Source organism: Dipodomys spectabilis, unplaced genomic scaffold (genome assembly GCF_019054845.1).
Source record: "Dipodomys spectabilis isolate Male_0828 unplaced genomic scaffold, ASM1905484v1 ptg000297l, whole genome shotgun sequence".
Taxonomy (NCBI): domain Eukaryota; kingdom Metazoa; phylum Chordata; class Mammalia; order Rodentia; family Heteromyidae; genus Dipodomys; species Dipodomys spectabilis.
Genome location: NW_024870974.1, coordinates 18,911,111 through 18,931,918, shown reverse-complemented (window position 1 = coordinate 18,931,918; position 20,808 = coordinate 18,911,111). Strand labels below are relative to the sequence as shown.

The 20,808-nt window shown below is 48.4% G+C and overlaps 1 protein-coding gene across 1 annotated transcript; it reads left to right on the top strand.

The window, feature by feature from the left end:
* Positions 1-1,063: 1,063 nt before the first annotated feature.
* Reeld1 (reeler domain containing 1) lies at positions 1,064-20,562 on the top strand. The gene is given in 15 exon segments (XM_042701603.1): positions 1,064-1,123; positions 1,544-1,639; positions 7,257-7,463; positions 8,997-9,098; positions 11,612-11,744; positions 14,074-14,142; positions 14,145-14,201; positions 15,164-15,204; positions 16,377-16,567; positions 18,196-18,428; positions 18,431-18,511; positions 18,514-18,568; positions 19,243-19,250; positions 20,154-20,390; positions 20,393-20,562. Coding segments are annotated over 15 exon segments (1,740 nt in total).
* The last annotated feature ends 246 nt before the right edge of the window (positions 20,563-20,808 follow it).

The following is a 20,808-nucleotide window of genomic DNA, read 5'->3' as shown; positions in this document are numbered from 1 at the left end:
AGGCTGCAGATTGCAGTTCAAGTCAGGGCCATCTGCTAGAAGAGTCTTCCTCCTAAGGAGGTTTATGTCTTTTATTTAAAGTCTTCAACTGATTGGATTAAGCCCACTCTCAAGGGAGGGTGGCGGGATCTGCTTTATTCCATCTATTTTTTTTTCTTTTTTGCCAGTCCGGGGGCTTGAACTCAGGACCTGGCACCGTCCCTGAGCTTCTTTTGCTCAAGGCTAGCACTCTACCACTTGAGCCACAGTGCCACTTACAGCTTTTTCTGTGTGTATAGTACTGAGAACTAGAACCCAGGGCTTCATGCATGCTAGGCAAACACTCTACCACTAAGCCACATTCCCAGCCCCTACGTAGTCTCCTTTTTAATTTTTAAATCTCTTCTAGAAAATATTCACCACAATATCTAGGATAATGTTTGAATAGACTGCTGGGTACTATGGCCTAGCCCAATTGACAAAATTACCCATCTTTATCTTTTGTGTTATAGATGTCTTTAAAACTCCTTTGTAAAGCATACTGAAGCGTAAAACACTTGTTGCACTGAAGAATCTGCTTTATTAAGATTGGAGTCAACAGATCAGTGCTCCTGTGTCTTAATCTACTTTAAAGAGATGCCAAGTTCCACTCCTTGCTGGCTTCAGAAGCTCCATGTGGAAGTGCTGGTTTGGTTGGGTTGCTCCAAGTTAAAAGTTCTCAGTGAAGCCGGACGCTGGTGGCTCACGCCTGTAATCCTAGCTACTCAGGAGGCTGAGATCTGAGGATCAAGGTTCAAAGCCAGCCCGGGCAGGAGAGACCGTGAGACTCCTATCTCCAATAAACCACCAGAAAACCGGAAGTGGCGCTGTAGCTCAAGTGGTAGAGCGCTCGCCTTGAGCTGAAGAGCTGAGGGACAGTGCCCAGGCCCAGAGTTCAAGCCCCACGACCGACCAAAAAAAAATAGTTCTCAGCGAATATATTTCTGGATGTCACAGAAAACACAGGGAATAAGAACATTCTTTCCACTGATCAAGTACACATCTCAAGCCGAACAACTCCGTGCTCTCCCTGTACTGTGCGGAGATGACCACAGGGCCTTTGATTTACATCAGAACCACAGGTGCTCTGTGGAATGTTTCAAAGGTAGGGGATCTATTCCAGCAGAACTGTTGCTTTTACATTAGACTGCCATGGCTCACTCTTCAGCCGTGTACTCCAAACCCAAGTGTCTTTATACTGAGAAAGTGAATGTGCTGCTCTAGTTCAAAGCTGCGCCAGCAGGAGCTTACGCTCCAGCTTGCTTTCTTCTCTTTCCTAACCATGGTATCTTGGGCCGAGCCAGCTTCCTGCCCCTTCTTCATTCCCCTTGGAGTTCTGAGGTAGTTTCTCCATTGGGGAGGGAGGAGGGCCAAACAGAGACCACTCCCCCACTCCCCCTACACACACACACACATCACACACACACTCACACACTCACTGACATCCTGACATCCTGAGCTCATTAGCCTCTGAGCTAATCACGTTCTTCCCTCATGGTCACTGAACCACATCCTTTTGTTCCAGATGAGGAAACCTGAAGCAGAAGAGGTTAAGTGGTTTGCCCCCCGTCACCTGGGGAGTCGATGCAACCCTGGTAACTGGGCTGTGCGCGTTGGTCAGGTGCGTAAGTGATCCCTCGATTCCGTCTGCTAGCGAGCACTGAATCAATAAATCAAGTTTCTCTCCTAGTCATAGGAAGAAAAGTCTGTGTGCTCACAGACCGCTGTCCTCTACCTCCAAGATGCTGCAGCGGACACTGGTTTGTTCTTGCTGTAGTTGGGGTGACAGGGGCGATCAATAAGTCTCCACCAGCCCTTTGCGTACTAGAGCAAGGTGGGAACCCCCCCCCCCCGCCTTTGCCCCCAGAGGCCGCTTGCAGAGACTGGCATTTCTTGTTTCCTCCCAGTCTCCCTCGTCCTAATTACTATTCAACGAGCAGGCCTGTCCCCGCAGCCCTTCCCTGTGGTTCATCAGGCCCAGAAGGACCTGAGAGAATGGAGATACTGAACGTGGACTGCCTTTCCCTTCAGGTTCAATCTGTTGCCCTGTGTGATAGGCTCATTGGCTCAGATGTTTAATGAAGACTGAAGTGACTGGGAGCCTCCTTTACAGTGAGATGTAGAGTGTTTCGTTATTTAGATCTTTGGGGAGGGGAGGAGGCTGTACTGGGGTTTGAACTCAGTTCCTAGCACTCAGTAGTCAGGTGTTCTACCACTTGAGTCATGCCCCTGGGCCATTTTTGCTTTAGTTGAGTTTCAGATAGGGTCTCACACTTTTTTGCCCAGGTCAGCTTTGGACTATGATACTCCTCGTAACTATTACTCCTGAGTAGCTGGGGTTACAGGCATGAGCCACTAGGTCCTGAGGGGTACAGCATTGAAAGAGGGTATTGGAATCAATGCCCCTTGCTTTTTTCTTTCTTTCTTTCTTTCTTGCCTTCCTGGTCAAGATAAAGTGAGAAACTTTGCTTCCTGCCCTGATGAGGTCTCCGGGCAGTTTCAGAGCGACAGAGACCATCATAGCCTGAACATTCTTGGAGCCGTGTGTGAAAACCTTTCCTTCCTTAGAATCTGATTTTCTCAGGTGTTTTGTCATAGTAACAGAAAGTCAATGATGCATCCGCTGGACCCCTCCCTCCCACCCATGGCCCTAAAACTCTCCCAGCTCCACACTCCCGAAGGAGTCTTACATCCAGCCAGGCCATGTTGTGTATTTCATGTCAAATATATTTCACAAGGTACAATTTCACTTTCTCCAGATCATTTTTTTCAGTTTATGGCAAAACAAGAAAAATCTCATTTAATTACATCTTTCATGGAAACTGATCACCGCGAGGATTAAGAAGAAAACCTCTAGGATTTCAAGAGATGTAAGCCTTGATCAAAATGCTGTATTGTAAGCGTACATGCTTATAATTCCAAAACTCAGGAAATTGAGGATCATAAGGATCCAAGACAGAGCGGGTTACATAGTAAGACCTTATCTCAAAATAAATTAAAATAAATGCCATAGTTGGATTTGTAAAGGAGGGGGACACATGTATTTTAAGAATAATTTTAATTGATAAGAAATGAGAGATGGGGTGAGAATGAACCGTGTTCTCCACAATTAGAACTCTATTTTCCTAAACAAATTCATTTTGCCTATGCAGAAAAGTGGGAAGTTTCAGTTTTAGCCAAAGAAAACCAGGATTCCTAAGAATGTCGCCATCAGGCAGAGAATTTAAAAACCTATCCTTTTTATTAAAATCCAGTGCAAACTTTTCACATGATTACTTTTGTTACTGCCACTCACTCCCCCTCCTTCACAGAAAGGACTGCCTTTAGATGGTGGTTCCAATTTCTCACTCCTAACCCAGCCCCCAGGCATCGTTTCTCTCCTGAAATCCTATTGGTTTCTTATTTTATTAAGAGCAGGGGCGAGAGTCACTCATGTCATGCTGGAGGTTGTTCATATACCGCAGTCCATGACCCCCTGGGCACCTGGGTGGGTGAGCTGAGTGCTTTAGGAATTTCATATAGGCCTGTGTGGGGGAGACATGTGTCACTACTGTTTTAAGTTTAAAATGGAGACGAGACCAATTGCAGTGCCATTGGACACTGGCACTTTTTATTTCCAATGCCTGGTGGTACTGGGCACAGTGGTGTTTTTAGACTGGTTTCCTGCTGGCAAGCAATCATCAATTGAGTTGCCTGGTAAGCAAGCAACTCAATCCTGGTGTTCAAAAGCATTTGTGTTGCCTACTAAAATTGTTCCCATGTTCAGTGTCAGGCCCATTATCAATATTTGAATGTTAGGGAGGCAGGAATGCACAGCTTAGGCAAGGAGGCAAGAAGTCGAATATGCATGAAGAAGAATATGCTGGAATCTCATGCAATCTGACCATCTCAAGCATTTTTGGTTCACCCTATGGGTGGCACTTTGCTTAGGAATTGGACGAAACACGAAGGCCAAGATCCAGGACTCATAAGGAAGAAATGCCACTGACAGGGAAATGCCAAAAACTGGGGAAAGGAAGTTGCTCTCATCCTGTGTGCTCAGATGTAGTCAGACACATAACCCAACCTTTATGAAAATGGGCATCAAAGGTTTAGGGAAATAAATCTCTTGTGGGATATACTCCCAATTTTAGTTACTTTTATAAAGTTTTAACCTGCATCCAACCTGCAAAGAGAAGGCAAGAACTCTTTAATGAGGTCTAAATTATGGTAACAATAGCTGACACACATTCAGTTTGTTTAATATTCACAAGAGCCCTGTCAAGTAGTTCTGAGTCCTCTTGTAATTGAGGAAACAGAAGCGCAGAGAGAGGAGCAAACTTGTTTCACATCACCCAGCTAATTAGTGGGAGGACTGGCGTTCAAACCAGCAAAATGGCAGCCACCAGCCACCTGAATATGTCAAGCAACGGGAGCCTCTACGTGTGCTGGGACCTCTCAGAATGAAGCAAGCGCCAAAGACACGGGCTCACTTATGCATGAGTGTGGCATTATAGCTGACAAGAAAGCGGGCTACTGTGGCCAGATATTGTTTCTCAGTTCTTCAAAAAGTAGAAGTCTCCAAGCCAAAAACATTTCTAGGAGGAGCCGCACAACTACAGAAAAGTAGCTCGTGGAGGTTGACTCTGGTGTCTGGTGGCATTGAGTTACGCATGTCCCAGCACAAAACAACATCCTGGTGACAAACATTGTGAGAATGAAGATGAGAAGTGAGCCAATTTCCTTCTGAAAGATAGGAAGGAATGACAGGGAAACAACCTACCACTCAGCTTCCTGTGAAGGCCTTGAAATACTCAAAAGAACTAGAAGGAGATTAAAAAACAAGTGAGGCTTTTTTTTTAGGAGCCAGTATGGGTTCATTCGTGTCAAGAACACAGAGTATTGTAACAAGTATAGTTTCTAGACCGCTAAACTAGGGGAATATGGTAAAGATAACATCTTCCACATCATCACAACCCCGTCTACACCATACTGGCAGTTCCCACGAGCCAGGTGCATGGAATATACCACTCTGCTTAATCTTTACAGCCAGCCCTGTCCTGTCATAGTCATGGTCTCTTTAGAGAATAGTTGTTAGTGTGCTTGGAGAATCTGTCCCTGGCTTAAAAAAAGGCAGGCCACATAAACGAACACAGCTGTATGAACCAGTGTCACAACCTTCTCCTGAGGCTGTACAACTTAATACTCTTACCAATTGTTCTGGTAAAGGAATAAAGGATTTCCCCTATGATACAGGATAAGCAAGGACAGGTAATTGTAGGAATAACAGAATCAAAAGTGAAAAAGTTCAATAAGCCAGCCAAGAGAATGAGAGCAGCAAGTTAGAGACACAGCGTTTCAATTCAGGATTTGGAGGTTTGTCTTTTCTAAAGCTATATAACACAGTTTGGGGAACCTAGAGCTATTGCATGTCATGGTCAGAAGCGATCTTTGCTCTCTTAGCTCACCTGAGCATCCCCCAAAATGGTTCTGTATTTGAGTGCACGTCAACTTGAGTGCTACATCAGGGGGAATGAAATCAGTTTAGGTAAAGGTCAGCACTGAAAAAAAAAAAAACAAAAAAGAAATAGAAAAAGAATTTAAATATAATATGTGTAATAATAGTAATCATTACTGTGTTACACTTTTGTCTCCATTTTATTGTTGGTGAGTGCACTTGCTTGGAGGTAATACAAAATACATCTTGTGCAGTGAGTTGTAATAGAGAAATTGAAAAACCACTGCTATGATCAATTCTTAAATTGCTTTCTTCTATTGCTTCACTAATAGACACCGTCTGCAGGAACATCTGGAGATATCTATTTCATCTTTGTAGAGATCTGACTTACAGGAACACTTTTGCTTTTAATATTAAGTTGAAATGGCTTGCCGTGGTACGAACACCTTGGTTGTGCTTTACAACATTCCGCTTCTTTTGTCCAAAAGTTCCCATCTATGAAGAATCGGGTTATTATTAGTAGCAAAACAGTGCTTTTGAAACCTATTATGAAGACAAAATCACTTTTATAAAAGAAGGCATTCACTTTTATAAAAGAAGGCATTCTACAGGCATGGAAATGTGGCTTAGTGGTACCATGCTTGCCTGGCATGCATGAAGCCCTGGATTCCATTTCTCAGTTCCACATAACAGAAAAAGCTGCAAATGGCACTGTGGCTCAACTGGTGAGTGCTAGCCTTGAGCCAAAGAAGCTCAGGGTCAGTGTCTAGGCCCTGAGTTCAAGTTCAGGACTGGCAAATAATAATAATAATAATAAATAAGGCATTCTAAAAGTTTTGAAGACTTTGCCAATGCTACTCTTTATAGTGCTCAACCAACCCTACTGTGGACGGTCCTAATCTTTCCTGATCAACCTCTTAGCTCCTGCAGCTCATGACTGTGGAGCTTCTTCCTCAAGATGAAACTCCCATTGCTAAACTACTCTCCAAAAATACACGATCAGGGGGCATAAGCCACCAAGGCCCCTGTCTTCTAAATGCACTCTTGTTTATGTGAGTTTAACCTATTTTGTTTAGTGTAACACGAAAGATTAAAAATAACATGTAAACAATGAAAATTACTGTGTCCCGTAGAAAAGCTTTTGATAATTGCTTTGCTTTGCTTTTTTCAAAAATTATTTTTTATTATGATTATTATTATTATTATTTTATGCCTGTCTTGGGCTTGAACTCACGGCCTGCGCACTGCCCCTGATCATTTTTTGGGGAGGGGGGGAGGGAATCAATGCTAGCACTCTACCACTTGAGCCACAGCTCTATTTCTGGCTTTTTGGGTAGTTAATTAGAGGTAAGAGTCTCATGGATTTTCTTTGCTGGCTTCAAACCATGGTTGTCAGATCTCAGCCTCCAGAGTAGCTTGGATTATATAGCATGAGCCACCTGTGCCCAGCTTCAAAATTATGTTTAATGGTGCATTGTCCCTTCTTCCATAGAAATAAGTAGGATGCCCAGAATCTAATTTCAAAGGTAGCCTAGTAACTTCGGAGTAGAACGGACAATTCTGTCCCTTGGTGAGGGGATAATGTGGCATCAAAAATGCCTCATTTTTTTGTTGTTGATCTCTTTTATTTTCAAAGTAGCATGTTTTCAGCTCAAAACTTAAAGGTGTATGTGTGTTTTCTAAGTGCCTACAGGTTGAGCCGTATCTCCTTCGTTCTTAGTTTATGCCATTGGTTTTTTTTTTTCTCTCTGACCTGAGCAAAGCATTTAACATTTGTCCTTGTTTAATTTTGTCTTGTTAGATCCAGCTCATTGCTCTGGCCTGTCAAGATCATTTCTCATCATCACTCTGTCTTGCAGTCCTCCGCTGCGCCACCCAGTGGCTGATCACCCACAGGACACCTGCCAGTCCTCCCCACCTTCCTTCTTCACCCAGCCTGGAAACCACAAGAGTCCCATCCAGGTCAAAGCCAGCCCAGGCAGGGGAAGTCCGGGAGAAGTTAAGCAAGGTGAGGGGAAAAGACAGCCTTAAGGAGGTGTTATTAGAGTACACCTGTTAGCCTCTTGCAGATGCTGTCATCATATGGATTTTGCTCACTTTCGTGTTTGTCTCTACTTCTGCACTGGGTAATTAAAGGGACGTTTTATTGTGTTTTCTTGGTTTTGTTTTTTAATCTGTACGATGTGGAATGAACTAGAATGTCTCACAGGGTCATTATGGTGACAATTACATTACGGTGTGTCAGTCCATGAGTCACATGGAAATCTGATCAGAGGGCTGCATGATTCTTGGTCTTTACCTTTACCTATGCTAAGTTATGCAACAGGTAATAGGTGAGTTACGCTGCTCATGGTCCTGTGCAATGATTCCCACCCTCCAGAGGTTTCAACCGGGGATGGTCAATGCAGGATAGAGGGTGGAGTCCAGGGCCTGTGTGAGCATAAAGGGTATGCATGGTGTAAAATCTAGAAAACAGGCATGTAGAGAGATGCCGCGGTCACTGCAGCATGGGCCTTTGAGACTACTTTTGGGCATTCAATCATAAGATAGGAATGTTAAGGATTATTGAAAGGGAAAAGGCAATTCTTTACCAACCCTAAGATCCTTGTTTTTTCTCCTGTGCTACTCAAACAGTCTATGATCACATCTCCCCTAAGCATGTAGCTCATTGTTTTGTAATTATCTGCTGGAACATTTGTCTCCATTACAACCCTGGAGGGGCAAATTATGTGGTGTTCATCGTTATAGCCCCGAGCACATGGACTTCCCTTGTATGCACTTAGTAAAGGTTGGCTGAAGGCGTGAATGAAAGCGGAGTGCATTTCCAGCCCTCTAGAAAGGAGCCACCACCTTGCCTCTTTCAGATCCTGCACAGATTGGACTTGTCTGGGCTCTCTAGATGCCAGTCATTTTTGCTCCCTCCTTGGCTTCCATACAAGCCATCCCCAAACCTTCTGGCTTCTTCCTCTTATTTTTATTTACTCCATTAGCACCTCAGTCTCCATCACCCTACTCCAGGGGGTGTCATCTATGTCTGTGTAATGACAACGAACACACCTGTACATCTGCATTCGGGCTTTCCCTCCATTGTGAATGCCCTTTCACCTCTCCATCTATCCACACCCACTTCTTGCTTCCAGTTGAAATATTCTGCTCTTCTAGACTCTGGTAACCTGACTTTTTATTTCTTGTTGGTTGTGGAGATTGAACTCAAGGCCTGGGCTCTGTCTCTGAGCATTTCAGCTCAAGGCAAGCGCTCTAGCACCTGAGCCACAGCACCACTTCTGGTTTTCTGGTGGTTAATTGAAGACAAGAGTCTCACGGACTTTCCTGCCCGGGCTGGCTTTGAACCGAGATCCTTAGATCTCAGCATCCTGAGTAGCTAGGATTACAGGTGTGAGCCCTCGGCACCCAGCTGATTACCTGACTTTTAACTCACTTCTGATAGTAGCTTCTTTCATTTACTGCTATGCCTTGCTGCAAGTGTGTCTCATTCTTACAACATCCTCATGAGAAATCTAATAGTCTCCCTATTTCACAGATGGGAAAACTGGCTCCTCAGAACTTGCCCAATATCACACAACAAGCATGCTGCTACACTGTTAGCTCACCCCAAGTAAAATGTCACCATCCCTTGCCAACAGTAAGTATTTAGATCTGAGCCAAACCCCTGTTTGTCTGTGTTGCTCTTTTGCAGGGAAAGGGGGAGAGAATAACTGGGAAGAATGGAAGCTCTAAACCTTTCTTTTTAAGGGATGACAAAAAGAAAGGGGGTCCCGCTAACCGTCCATTGATTTTCCATTTTAATGCAAGTTATAGTGAAATTTAAAGAGAACTATGGGAGTTTTTCTTTCACCTTACATAGATTGTCCTAGCACTCCAAAGTATCTGGAGATGTTTTTACTTATTTTGACTGTCTGAACACCATAATAAGGATCTAGGATAGTCAGCCTGTGTTCAGCACAGGAATCAGTTACAATGGCAATTAGTGATCAAGGTAGGAAGAAGGAAAAACATTTGAAGAAGGAAAATGTGCAGCTCTGGAACAGAATCTCAGTGGGGTTTTCCTCTCTGAGGACTCAGTGGATATTCTCGGACCATTTCAGGCTGGATCTTCAGCCAGGAGTGATGTGGGAAGGTGTTGGTGAAGATGATAATTATGAGCCAGACTTTGGTCCACAACCTGCCAACATGCTTCTCAGCAGCTTATTCTTATACATTTCGTGACTAAATAGAACATTAAAAATATGTACAGTTGTCCAGCTGGGAGAAATCTAAGGGATTATTTCATTCAAATCTTTCATTTTAAAACAGGAAGTAGCCCAGAGAAATTAAGTGATTTGCTGAAGGACACAAAAGGCCTGATTTATAACCATAAACCCCACCGCTAGACCTTCCCTGTGTGTGACATTAATATAACTGTTCTAGTCAGGGCCAGGGATGTTAATGTAATGGATTTAGTTCTGCTAATATATCAAGATGAGCCAAATTGCTAGTGTGAAATGACTTCAAGCAGATTTGTGGCATAAAAACACTGTTTTCTCACTTTCTGGGAGCACACAGCTGGGCTTCCGTCTCATCACGGGGTGAGAGGGAAGGGGGGGCACGGTGCGGGGGGGGGGGGCGGCAGAGCTCCGGCTCACTACACTACTGCCCCTCTTGCTCTGCATTCGGTGCTTGCTTGCTGCCTTTCACATTCACACTCTCTCTCTCTCTCTTACTGGCTTTGGCAAGGGGCTGTCGGCTGCCTACTCTGTGTGTGCAGACCCCATTTCTTCCTTCTCTGGACCAAGTTCCTTGGTGTCAAAGCTCTTGTCAAGTGCTAAGTGGCTGTTACTTAGCGCCTCATTGGGAATTCTTCGTGGGGATGTAGTTATCCTTTTTGTAGATGAGGCTACAAAGCTATTCAGAAGTGAACCTGCAGTGGGAAAACCCATCTATCATAGCCTGAGAATTGGGTGAACTTGAGTAAGTTACGGAGATCCTGGGACTCAGGATCTTTGCCCATGAGCAGGATAACAATGGTGCAGAATGCACAGTGTTGTGATTATGAATGAGGGAACTTATTAACTTTGTGGCCAGAACAGCCTCTGGTCTGTACAAGCACTGTACGGGTAGATCTTCTGTTACATCTGCTCTTGATCATTCCTTCCACTCCCAGTCCCTTCATCTTACTTGTCTTGCCCCTGGAACTATCAGCTGTCAGACCTGACTCCATATCATGACCTCTGCTCAGCCACTTTCCCTGGTCTAGACCTGTGATGTCTACTGATAACAAACTTACTGTGTGTGGCTCCTGGGGGGGAGGGGCGGACAGACAGCTAGTCTGAATTGAGATACATAGTTGAGATACGCAAGACACACCCTGGGTACTAGAGTTTGACTGTGAAAAACTGCCAACTCTCTAATCATTTTTATACCGATTGCATGGGCAATAGTACTTTCAACATAATGATTTAAATACATACAGAAAAATAAACACCATTTGTTTTAGCTTTTTAACTTTTTCCTACAGAACTACTAGCAAGTTATGTATATAGCATATTATGTAAATGTGTAGCTTTTAACTCTTTTTTCCCCCATAGTGCAACTGGGAGGTTTTAAGTTGTAGATGTGGGGGCTGGGAAGGTGGCTCAGTGGTAGAGCGCTTGCCTTGCATGCATGAGGCCCTGGGTTTGATTCCTCAGCACCACATAAGCAAAAAGAAGAAAGCTGGAAGTGGCACTGTGGCTCAAGTGGTAGAGCGCTAGCCTTGAGCTAAAGAGCTGAGGGACAGTGCCCAGGCCCAGAGTTCAGGCCCCGCGACCGGACCCAAAAAAACAAACAAACAAACAAAAAAAAGTTGTAGATGTGGCTCATATTATGTTTCTTTCTTCTGGGGATCCTATATAGCGTGTCCTTCTGTATGTTTTGCAGTTAGATTCCTAGCAAGAGTTTCTGATTCAGCTCAGCCAAAGAAGGACAAGCAAGTAACAGCCCTGCTGCTGTTGGCTCTGCGGTGAGCTGGGCGTGGGGCTGGGTGATGGCTGGGGTCTGGCAGGTGGTGAGGTCCGTATGTAACATAAAATGTCATCCTGCTTTCCAACACGGAGAGACAGCGCACAGGCGAATGGAACATGCTGTTCTAAGCCTCTTCTCACCCCCTTTCTAATCCAGGAGCCAGGGTTTTCTGAGAGTTCCTGCTGCAGGCTCAGAGAAGAGGGGCTGGCAGATTCTCCTCTGTCTGCAGCAGGTGTCTCGTCCCAGGGGGCTGGGGGCTGTATGAGGCTGGGAGGAGGGAAACAGGAAGGTTAGGAGAGTGCCCTTCCCTTGCTAGGCAAACGACTTACCAACGGGACCATGGCCCCTGGCCTTTTTGTTTGTCTTTTCCGTTTTTGAGATTGGATCTCACTAGTGCACTGGGCTGGCCATGCACTCCCAAGCCTCCTGTCTTTGCCTCCTGAGTAGCTGGGATTGCAGGCACGGCACACCTTGTCTAGTATCAGGAGATTCTTAAAGGCATACCAGTGTGTGGAAACCGGCTTCAGCACAACCAGTAGGGGACGGAGTCCGGAAGTGGACTCCTAAGGTGTGTTTGATCCTAACAGCTTCTGCCAAGGCTGTCGATGCCAGCCACATGCCCGCACCAGCTCCTCCGGCTCTTCTTGCAGGCTCGAACAACGCTGTGGTTGGAAACGGAGTGGATATAAATGTGGTTTTGGAGCAAACTACGGTGACTTAGGCTGGATTTAGACCCCAAGAGACGGTTTCCTGTCAACACTGAGGATTAATGGCAACAGCTGCTGCTTTGCCCATTAGGGGAAGACTCAGGGAGGAGAAAAGACTTTTGTTTAAAGGATGTATCTGTGCAACTGCAGGGAAGCTGTTCCACCCAGCCGGAGGGGACGCGTGCCCCTGGGTAAGTGGATGCTGGTGGGAAGCAGAGCCCTCTAGGACTGGGACAAAGGCTGGAAGGTGGGTGTGTGGCTCGCTCCCTCCCTTGGAAAGGTCCCATTGATAAGGACTCAAGGACATTTCTTAGGGACCCCTGTGAAAGAACATGGCCTGTGCCCTGGCTCCTCTCACACATCATTCTCTCTGTGTGTCCTGGAAGCTGAAGGCACGGTCCTTGGTAGAGCAGAGGTGTCTCTGGCTTGTAGGGCCTCGTGGAAGCAAAAGGCCTGGTCTGAAAGGCTCTGAGGACAGGCTAGGAGTTCTGCGTGCCAGGTCAGATTCATGTGTGTCTGTGGGTAAAAGGTGACGCTGGTGTGTGAGGGTCGAACGGGGCTGGAAAAGGCAATTATGGGCTGTATGATAATCATCTGACTCTACTGCCTTCATGATTTTGTTACTGTTTGAGTTTATGTTTGCCTTTGAAAACCCATTTGTGAAAAGAGCTCCGCTTGCCTCCCTCCTTCACATCAAAACATTGGCCAGACTTTCTAAATGTTTGTGTATAGGACCACCAAAGAAAACAATTTTTAAAAAATCCCTTAGAACTATTGAGTATGCCTGAAAAAATCCTGACTATTTATCCAGCACTCGCTTCTTCCCTCTCATTTGCCGTTCACTTTATTTTTAGCCATCATACTCCTTGATGTTGTCAGCTTTCTGTTGCTTCTGTTGGTCGGCGTTAGTGGTAATGAACAAAACCACAATTTACTCTGTCATTGCAGTCTATTCCTGAGCCAAGGCTTTTATAGGGAATAGCATAGGTGAGCTTTGAGTGTGATTGTTCTGGTCATCTTCTTTACTGAAAGTTGTGAAATAATGGAAGAGGGTAAGAGAACGGTCAAGAGGACACCAAGGTTTGCAAACTTAGTACACCAAGTCTGTGATCCAGAGCTGTAAAGAGAAGCCACACGGCTTCTTGCTGCCTTACCTGTTGCAAGGGGGCTGTCTGTGGCCGCAGCTCCCCGGCCCTTGGATAGCAGAACAGTTTGTAAAGAGTCTGCTTTAGGACACAAACATTTTCATGTATTATTGCTTTGACATATAGTGGAATCATTCTTTATAAGCAGGCGGTGTCGGGGCTGGGAAGATGGCTCAGTGGTAGAGCGCTTGCCTTGCATGCAAGAAGCCCTGGGTTCCATTCCTCAGCACCACATGAGCAGAAAAAGCCAGAAGTAGTGCCGTGGTTCAAGTGTAGAGCACTAGTCTTGAGCTGAAGAGCTGAGGGACAGCGCCCAGGCCCAGAGTTCAGGCCCCATGACCAACCCCCCCCCCCAAAAAAAAAATAGGCAGTGTGTGTGTGGGGGGGACGGAAGGGACAGTAGGAGAAGAACAAAGGAGGGGTAACAAGGCTGGACAAGAAATGTGCTCATCACCTTACTCATGTAGTTGTAACCCCTCTGTACAGCGTCTTTACAAGAAAATACATTTTTTAAAGAAATAACAAAAAATAAATAATGTAAATAAGAAAAACAATAAAAAAAATAGGCAGTGTCATCTTAGGAGAAAATGATAAAAAGTGCTTAGTAGTGAAATACTTGCTCTCGCCTGGCAGCGGGCATCTCTTTGATCTTGATCTTGGGGAGTTGGCATGGAAAGTATCACTTAGGGATGTCACTGGAGAATGTGCTTCCATAGTTAGCGGATTGCAGCTCTGTTCTGTCCCTTTGCAGGAGAGGGCGGATGAGGGTCGGGGCTGCTCTGTTCCTCGGCCTTTTCCCACGGGGCCAGCACGGTGGCCTGTGAGGACAGGAGGCCAGGCACATCCAAGCCCAGCCCCAGCGGGCCAACGCCCACCAGGCCACCATCTACACCAGCAGGGCTTCCTAGGCGCGGGGACCAGATTCCAGGTTGGTCGGGGAAGGGATCTGAGAGATGGAAGAGCAGCCTGAAGGACCTCATGCAGTCTTAAGCTGTGTTTGTGCCAGGCAGCACTGGAGTTTGGCTTCATCCTGGGAGGCAATTAGTTAGCCAAAAACGAGATGGAATGTTTGTGTCATGAAAACCACACATTATCTATTGTCTGTGGTGTTATTAGCAAACATTGTTTTGTCCTCATCGTAAGATACAAATTTATCTTCTTGTAAATATATATCTGGTTACCCTAAATAACCCTCCTATGTCACATGTGTATAAAAGTTGTACTTTTTCTCTTGTTATTTAAAACTAACATTTAACCATCAACAAGTGCTTGGTAGAATGATGGCTCTGTTAATTTGTTTGACCATAGTAACCATGTGACGGTGTCCACCATGTAACTTCATGCTATATGCCTTAATTACATACAATGACAAGCTGTAGTACAGGGCTAGCATACAGCTCAGTGGTAGAGTGCATACTCAGCATGAAGCAGCCCTGGCTTCAATCTTTCATTGTCGCTCTTGGTTGTGGGACTTGAACTCGGGGCCTGGGCTCTGTCCCTGAGCTCTTTCACTCAAGGCTAGTGCTCTATCACCTTGAGCCACAGCTCCACTTCTAATTTTCTGGTGGTTAATTGGAGATAAGAGTCTTATGGACTTTCCTGCCTGGGCTGACTTTGAACCATGATCCTCAGATCTCAGCCTCCTGAGTTGTGGCGTGAGCCACCAGCTCTCGGGTCCTGGCTTCAATCATTAGCATCAGAAAATATGAAAAGGTAAAACCCAGCTCCTGCTAACCTCTAATTTTTCTTTCTGCTTCATCCGCACCATCAGTGTATTAGTCTAAGTATCTCACACAGGTGGAAAGGAACAATACCTGTTATTCTGTATCTGGCTTATTTCCGTTACTGTGTTTTAGGGGCCCATGATGCTGTCACATATATCAGAAGTAACTTCATTGTAAGTATGGAAAAGGCTGTCGGGTTATCTCAGTGAGATGCACGCAGGTCTGGTACTAGTGAACATGTACCTTCGTGCGCCTCTACTTCTAGCCATCCTGCTTGCGCTCACACATTTATTCTTATTTTTGTCGGTTGTGGGGCTTGAAATCGGGGCCTGGGCGCTGTCCCTGTGCTCTGCCCCTGTGCTCTGCAGCTCAAGGCCAGCGATCTACCTCTTGAGCCACAGCGCCACTTCCGGCTCACACATTTTAATATTTGTTAATATGAGACACGCACAGTAGTGTCCCATCTGTAATCGCGTTCACATTCTGATGGGCTTGTGTTGTCTTTCTTCTTGTCCTTTCGTTGTCAGCGGGATCACTGTCACTCGTTCAGCTAATGTGATGTGTAGCTGTGTTAGGTGTTACAGGTAGTTTCCTCAGTTAATTGTTTGTCTTCTGACTTGGTCTACGTTCCAATCATTTTAAAATAGAGAGCTTTATCCATCTTTTCCTTTTATAGCAGCTGAATTTTACTTAAAGGGACTGATACTTGAAGGAGAAAAGGAAGAGGGGGACGTGGGTTCCTGTACACGCGGACGGCGCTCCGCAGTCAGGGGCGGGGAGGGGGAGGAGGACGGGGGGAGGGGGAGACGGGGAGAGGACGGGGATGGGGAGGACGGGGAGGACGGGGGAGGACAGAAGAAGGACGGGGAGGACGGGGGGAGGACGGGGAGGACGGAAGAAGGACGGGGAGGACGGAAGAAGGACGGGGAGGACGGGGGGAGGACGGGGAGGACGGGGAGGACGAGGAGGACGAGGAGGACGGAAGAAGGACGGGGAGGACAGGAGGAGGGGGGGCTGACAGGGGAGGATGGGGGAGGACGGGGGGAGGACGGAAGAAGGACGGGGAGGACGGGGAGGACGAGGAGGACGGAAGAAGGACGGGGAGGACGGAAGAAGGACGGGGAGGACAGGAGGACGGGGGGCAGACAGGGGAGGATGGGGGGAGGACGGGGGGAGGATGGAGGGGACGGGGAGGACAGGGGGCACGGGGAGGACGGGGGGAGGACAGGGGAGGATGGGGGGAGGACGCAGGGGAGGATGGGGGAGGACGCAGGGGAGGATGGGGGGAGGACTTCTCGGGTCTCCGTCCCGCTTTTCCACGGAACCCGGCCGGGCGCCCGTGCAGTGGGAGCCGGTCAGTGCGCCCCGGCCCCGCGTCCGCGTGCGGGTCGGGCGTCCCGCGCCGTCTCCACGGTCAGCGGTCCTCCGGTCCTATTTCGTCTACGGGGCGAGGGCTGAGTCCTCCGTCGGGTCTCCGCGGACCTCACCGGGGCCTCCCGCGTGGAGCCGGGGCGCGGGCCGGCCCCATCACCCCAGGTAGGGCGGCCGCCCGGACCCCGCGACTGCGCGGCCATCGCTCCGCCTCCACCTCCTCGGGCACGCGCTCCACGCGGGCACGCGCCGCAGAGGGCACGCGCCGCGCAGGGCACGCGCTCCACGCGGGCATGCGCCGCACAGGGCACGCGCTCCACAGGGCACGCGCCGCGCGCGGGCACACGCTGCACAGGGCACGCGCCGCGCGCGGGCACACGCTGCACAGGGCACGCGCTCCACGCGGGCACACGCCGCACAGGCACGCGCTCCACGTGGGCACACGCTGCACAGGGCACGCGCTCCACAGGGCACGAGCTGCACAGGGCACGCGCTGCACAGGGCACACGCTGCACAGGGCACACGCCGCACAGGGCACGCGCTCCACGCGAGCACGCGCCGCACGCGGGCACACGCTGCACGGGGCACGCGCTGCACAGGGCACGCGCCGCACAGGGCACGCGCTGCACAGGGCACGCGCTGCACAGGGCATGCGCTCCACACGGGGACGCGCTGCACAGGGCATGCGCTCCACGCAGGCACGCGCTGCACAGGGCACACACTCCACGCAGGCACGCGCTGCACAGGGCACGCGCTGCACAGGGCACGCGCTCCACGCGGGCACGCGCTGCACAGGGCACGCACTCCACGCAGGCACGCGCTGCACAGGGCACGCGCTCCACGCGGGCATGCGCTGCACAGGGCACGCGCTGCACAGGGCACGCGCTCCACGCGGGCATGCGCTGCACAGGGCACGCGCTGCACAGGGCATGCGCTCCACGCGGGCACGCGCTCCACGCGAGCAGGCATCTGGACGGTGGATTTGCTGCGCGCGTTCACCCTAGGCCGCCTCGTTCTTCCCCTCTGTGTCTCCGAGTGAGGAAGACGTGGGAGCAATAGACAGTGAGCTGAGCAGCTTCTGGCAACACTGCCTCATCCCCCACCGTCCTCTTCATCGCGGTGGACACGGCAGTGCTGTGGCTTGTGCGCCCAGCTCCGTGCTTCGGAGCTCCATGCCAGGGAACCACGAGTCTGAAAGTGGCCCCGTTTTGCAAATGAGGCTCCGGGAAGAGTTGCCCAAAGCCAGGAATTAGCAGAGGGAAGCACTGACCCCAGGCAATCGTTTGACTCTTAAAATGTGCTGTTGCTTGCTTGCTGCCTGTGCAGCGATCTCCCATGCCCTGGGACTTCGCATCAGCCAGACATCCCGGGGATCAGATGGTAGAGGGCAGTGGGAGGCCGCGATCCTGTCTCTGTCTGTAGCAGATGTTCATGTCATGATTACCATTAGGGAAACTTATAGTGTTAATATTATGGCAAAAGAGCGCGGCACTGACAAAGCTGGTGTGTAGGATTCTACTGCTCTAGCTAGAAGCAGAGGTGAAAAAAACAACAACAGTGGTGCAATCGTTTCTCTATTTCCGATGTGGCAGTTGTTTAGAACACACAGGTCCAGAAGGGCTAGGGACTCCTCTTCAAAAATGCGTTGGAAATGGGGCTCTTGCAGCTCTATCAGGGGGTCGCATTCCTGGGCAAGATCCTCTGCATGTTCACACTTTTGGGGGGCTGGTTCACATTCTTACTGATGGTCCCTAAGGCACACCATGGTCTCCACTCTCGACTCTGTCATGCAGTTTGTTCCAGCCAATAAGAGAATATGCTCCCACCATCTCTGTGGTGTCTTTGGGTTTCTGCTTAGTCCCTCAGTGCTCTGCCATCATTTTACTGCATCCTTACATAGATGTCTTTGTCCTGACAGGGACTGCAGAAGGAAGTACCCTAGACCCTGTTCCTGCTAGTACTGAGGTGACAACGCTCTCTGGGGATGCAGAGACTCTCTCCCAATCACTTTTATGCACAGCTCCTTCAGAAGCAATGGGGAACTGTCTAGCAGAGACAACAACCCACCTCTAGAACCATCTCTGGATGTCTGTAGACTGGAGAGGCTTGTGACCTCAGGAGAGTCTCCTCAGAGGACTTTGCTGCTGGCCTGGGATCCCACTATGGGTAAGGACCATACTCACAAGGTGAGGAAGGGGATACCAGAATGCTTGGTTTAGTTATCTTAGTCATGTTTGATGGTAGTAGGACTGCTGGTCAAAAGAGCTGGGTATGATAATCACCCTGGGAAACTTGTACTCTCTTCGATGGGGTGAGATTTCTGAGGTGCTGCTATAAATGAGATGCATGTTTAATGTTCTCAATACTTCCACTAGCCTCTAGTCCCTGACTCCAAACTCAGAAGTTATTCTTGGGAAATCTAATTTCAACAGTAGATACAACAGTGGTAGGAAACATTGCTTTTGTTTTTTTTCCAGTGGTTCTTTTTTGTTGCTATTATGAAGGTGATGTTCAGAGGGATTACAACTACATAAGTCAGGTAGTGAGTACATTTCTTTTTGGACAATGTCACCCCTTCCCTTGTTCTCTCCCAGTTTTTCCCTCCAGTCCCTACCCACAAGTTGTACAGTTTATTTTCAACATAGTACCTAGTGAGTACCACCTCTGCATTTGTTCACCCTATGTCCCAGCATTTCCATCACCCCCCTTACCATCCCAAAGACAGATAAATGAACAAACAAAAAGAAAAGAAAGGAACAACAAAGAAAACACCTCTTGGAAACATTGATTTTTGATCCAAATATGCAGTGAATGTTTCTTGACCCTTCTGTTCTCTTTAGGACTTGGGGTAACTCAAAGTCAGATCCATTGGAAACTTGCCTATCTTTAGAGGAGGTTGAACAGGTAGGGATTAGAGTTATGAATAGGGATTGAAGTTAGTATGCTGACCCCAGAGTGGGAAGCTCCAGGCTGGAAAACAGAACTATCAGAGTAGTGCAGCAATAGCCAGAGAGAGGTCATGGGTATGCTATACCCAAAGTTTCCTTATCCACACCAGCCTTTCCATTCCATACAGTGTCTCAGAAGTTACTGGCAATTGTTGAAAATGGACGGTGTTACTGATTTCGTGTTCTCATTTACCCTCAGCTCGCAATTCTTCCCACCTCGACTCTTCCTTTACCATAGACGGTCCCTGAGGTTAGATCAATGAGGGATATAAAGCACACATGCTGACTGAATTACTCTTCTTTTGATATCTTAGCAGGAATGAAAAAAAAATACTCATGGTGTAGCACATTCTAAGTTAAGTTTCTTGGAGTCTGCACTTCGATGAGACCCTGCCTGCATGTGTCCTACCAAAAGCCTTCAGCCATTGGAAGTGACACCCTCTCCCCTGTGGGTTTAGAAGCCTCTGAAAGGAACCTAAGTTCCTCTGTGTGAGGTTTCCCTTAGCCACCCCATCCCTAGCAACGACACATGCAGATCTCCTTTGATTCCAATCCCGTGTAGGATCAAATGAGGGGGTTGAGTCTCTGAGCTGCTGCCTGGATGTCTGAAGGAACACAAGTTAGTTGCAAGTTCAAATTGGGGCAAGATCAGCCCCATCAGTGGCCTTTCCGTTTTTCTAGGACAAGATGGCAGGCTCTAACCGGACCCTGATGGGGCCTAATCCCTTCCCTGTCCACCTCACTGAGCCTCCACATCTCTGGTCCTCTGAAGCATCCACAGGCCAGGGGGCTGAGGGGCTGAGCTGACCCCTGCCTTCCATACCTCTGGCGCTTCCAGTGTGCCACCGCTGGTGGCCTATCAGAGGGACCAAGGTGCTTCTCGTCTGAGTCAAAGCCCACGGGGGCCAGCATGAAAGCAGGGCTTAAGGAAGGAAGCATGGGAGATCCTAGCAAGACCAGTCACGGGTCTGGACTCAGTCTGGAGGGAGTCGGTGCCCCATTGGGGCTCCAGCTTGGAACTCCCTAGCTAGGAATCCTCTTGGCCTGTCTGTGGCCGTGGGACTGGCTCTGACTGCTGGCCTGTGCCACTTGCACAGCCACTACGTGGAGCCTGCTGTGGATGCTGTTGCCAGGAGCAACAGTGGGGAGAGGGGGTGTGTCAGGAAGACGGGTTCAGGTGGAATACAACTCCATCGCTCCTCCTGTGGGTAGCAAGATGGCCCCCCTCTCTGAGGAGGCCTCTGTCCCAGGCCCCTGGCTGCCCTGTCCACAGAGCATCTCGTCAAAGGGGAGCTAATGAGACTTCCTGGTGAGGCCCGGGACTCTGGGCGCCTCCTGTCAGCGTACTTGGAGAAGGAAGCAGCGACAGGACAGCTGGATCATCAGAGGAGTTCTCCTAGCTTTGTTGTTCTAACATCTGTAATTGTGGTTCTCCCCCCCCCCTCCTTTTTCTTTTTG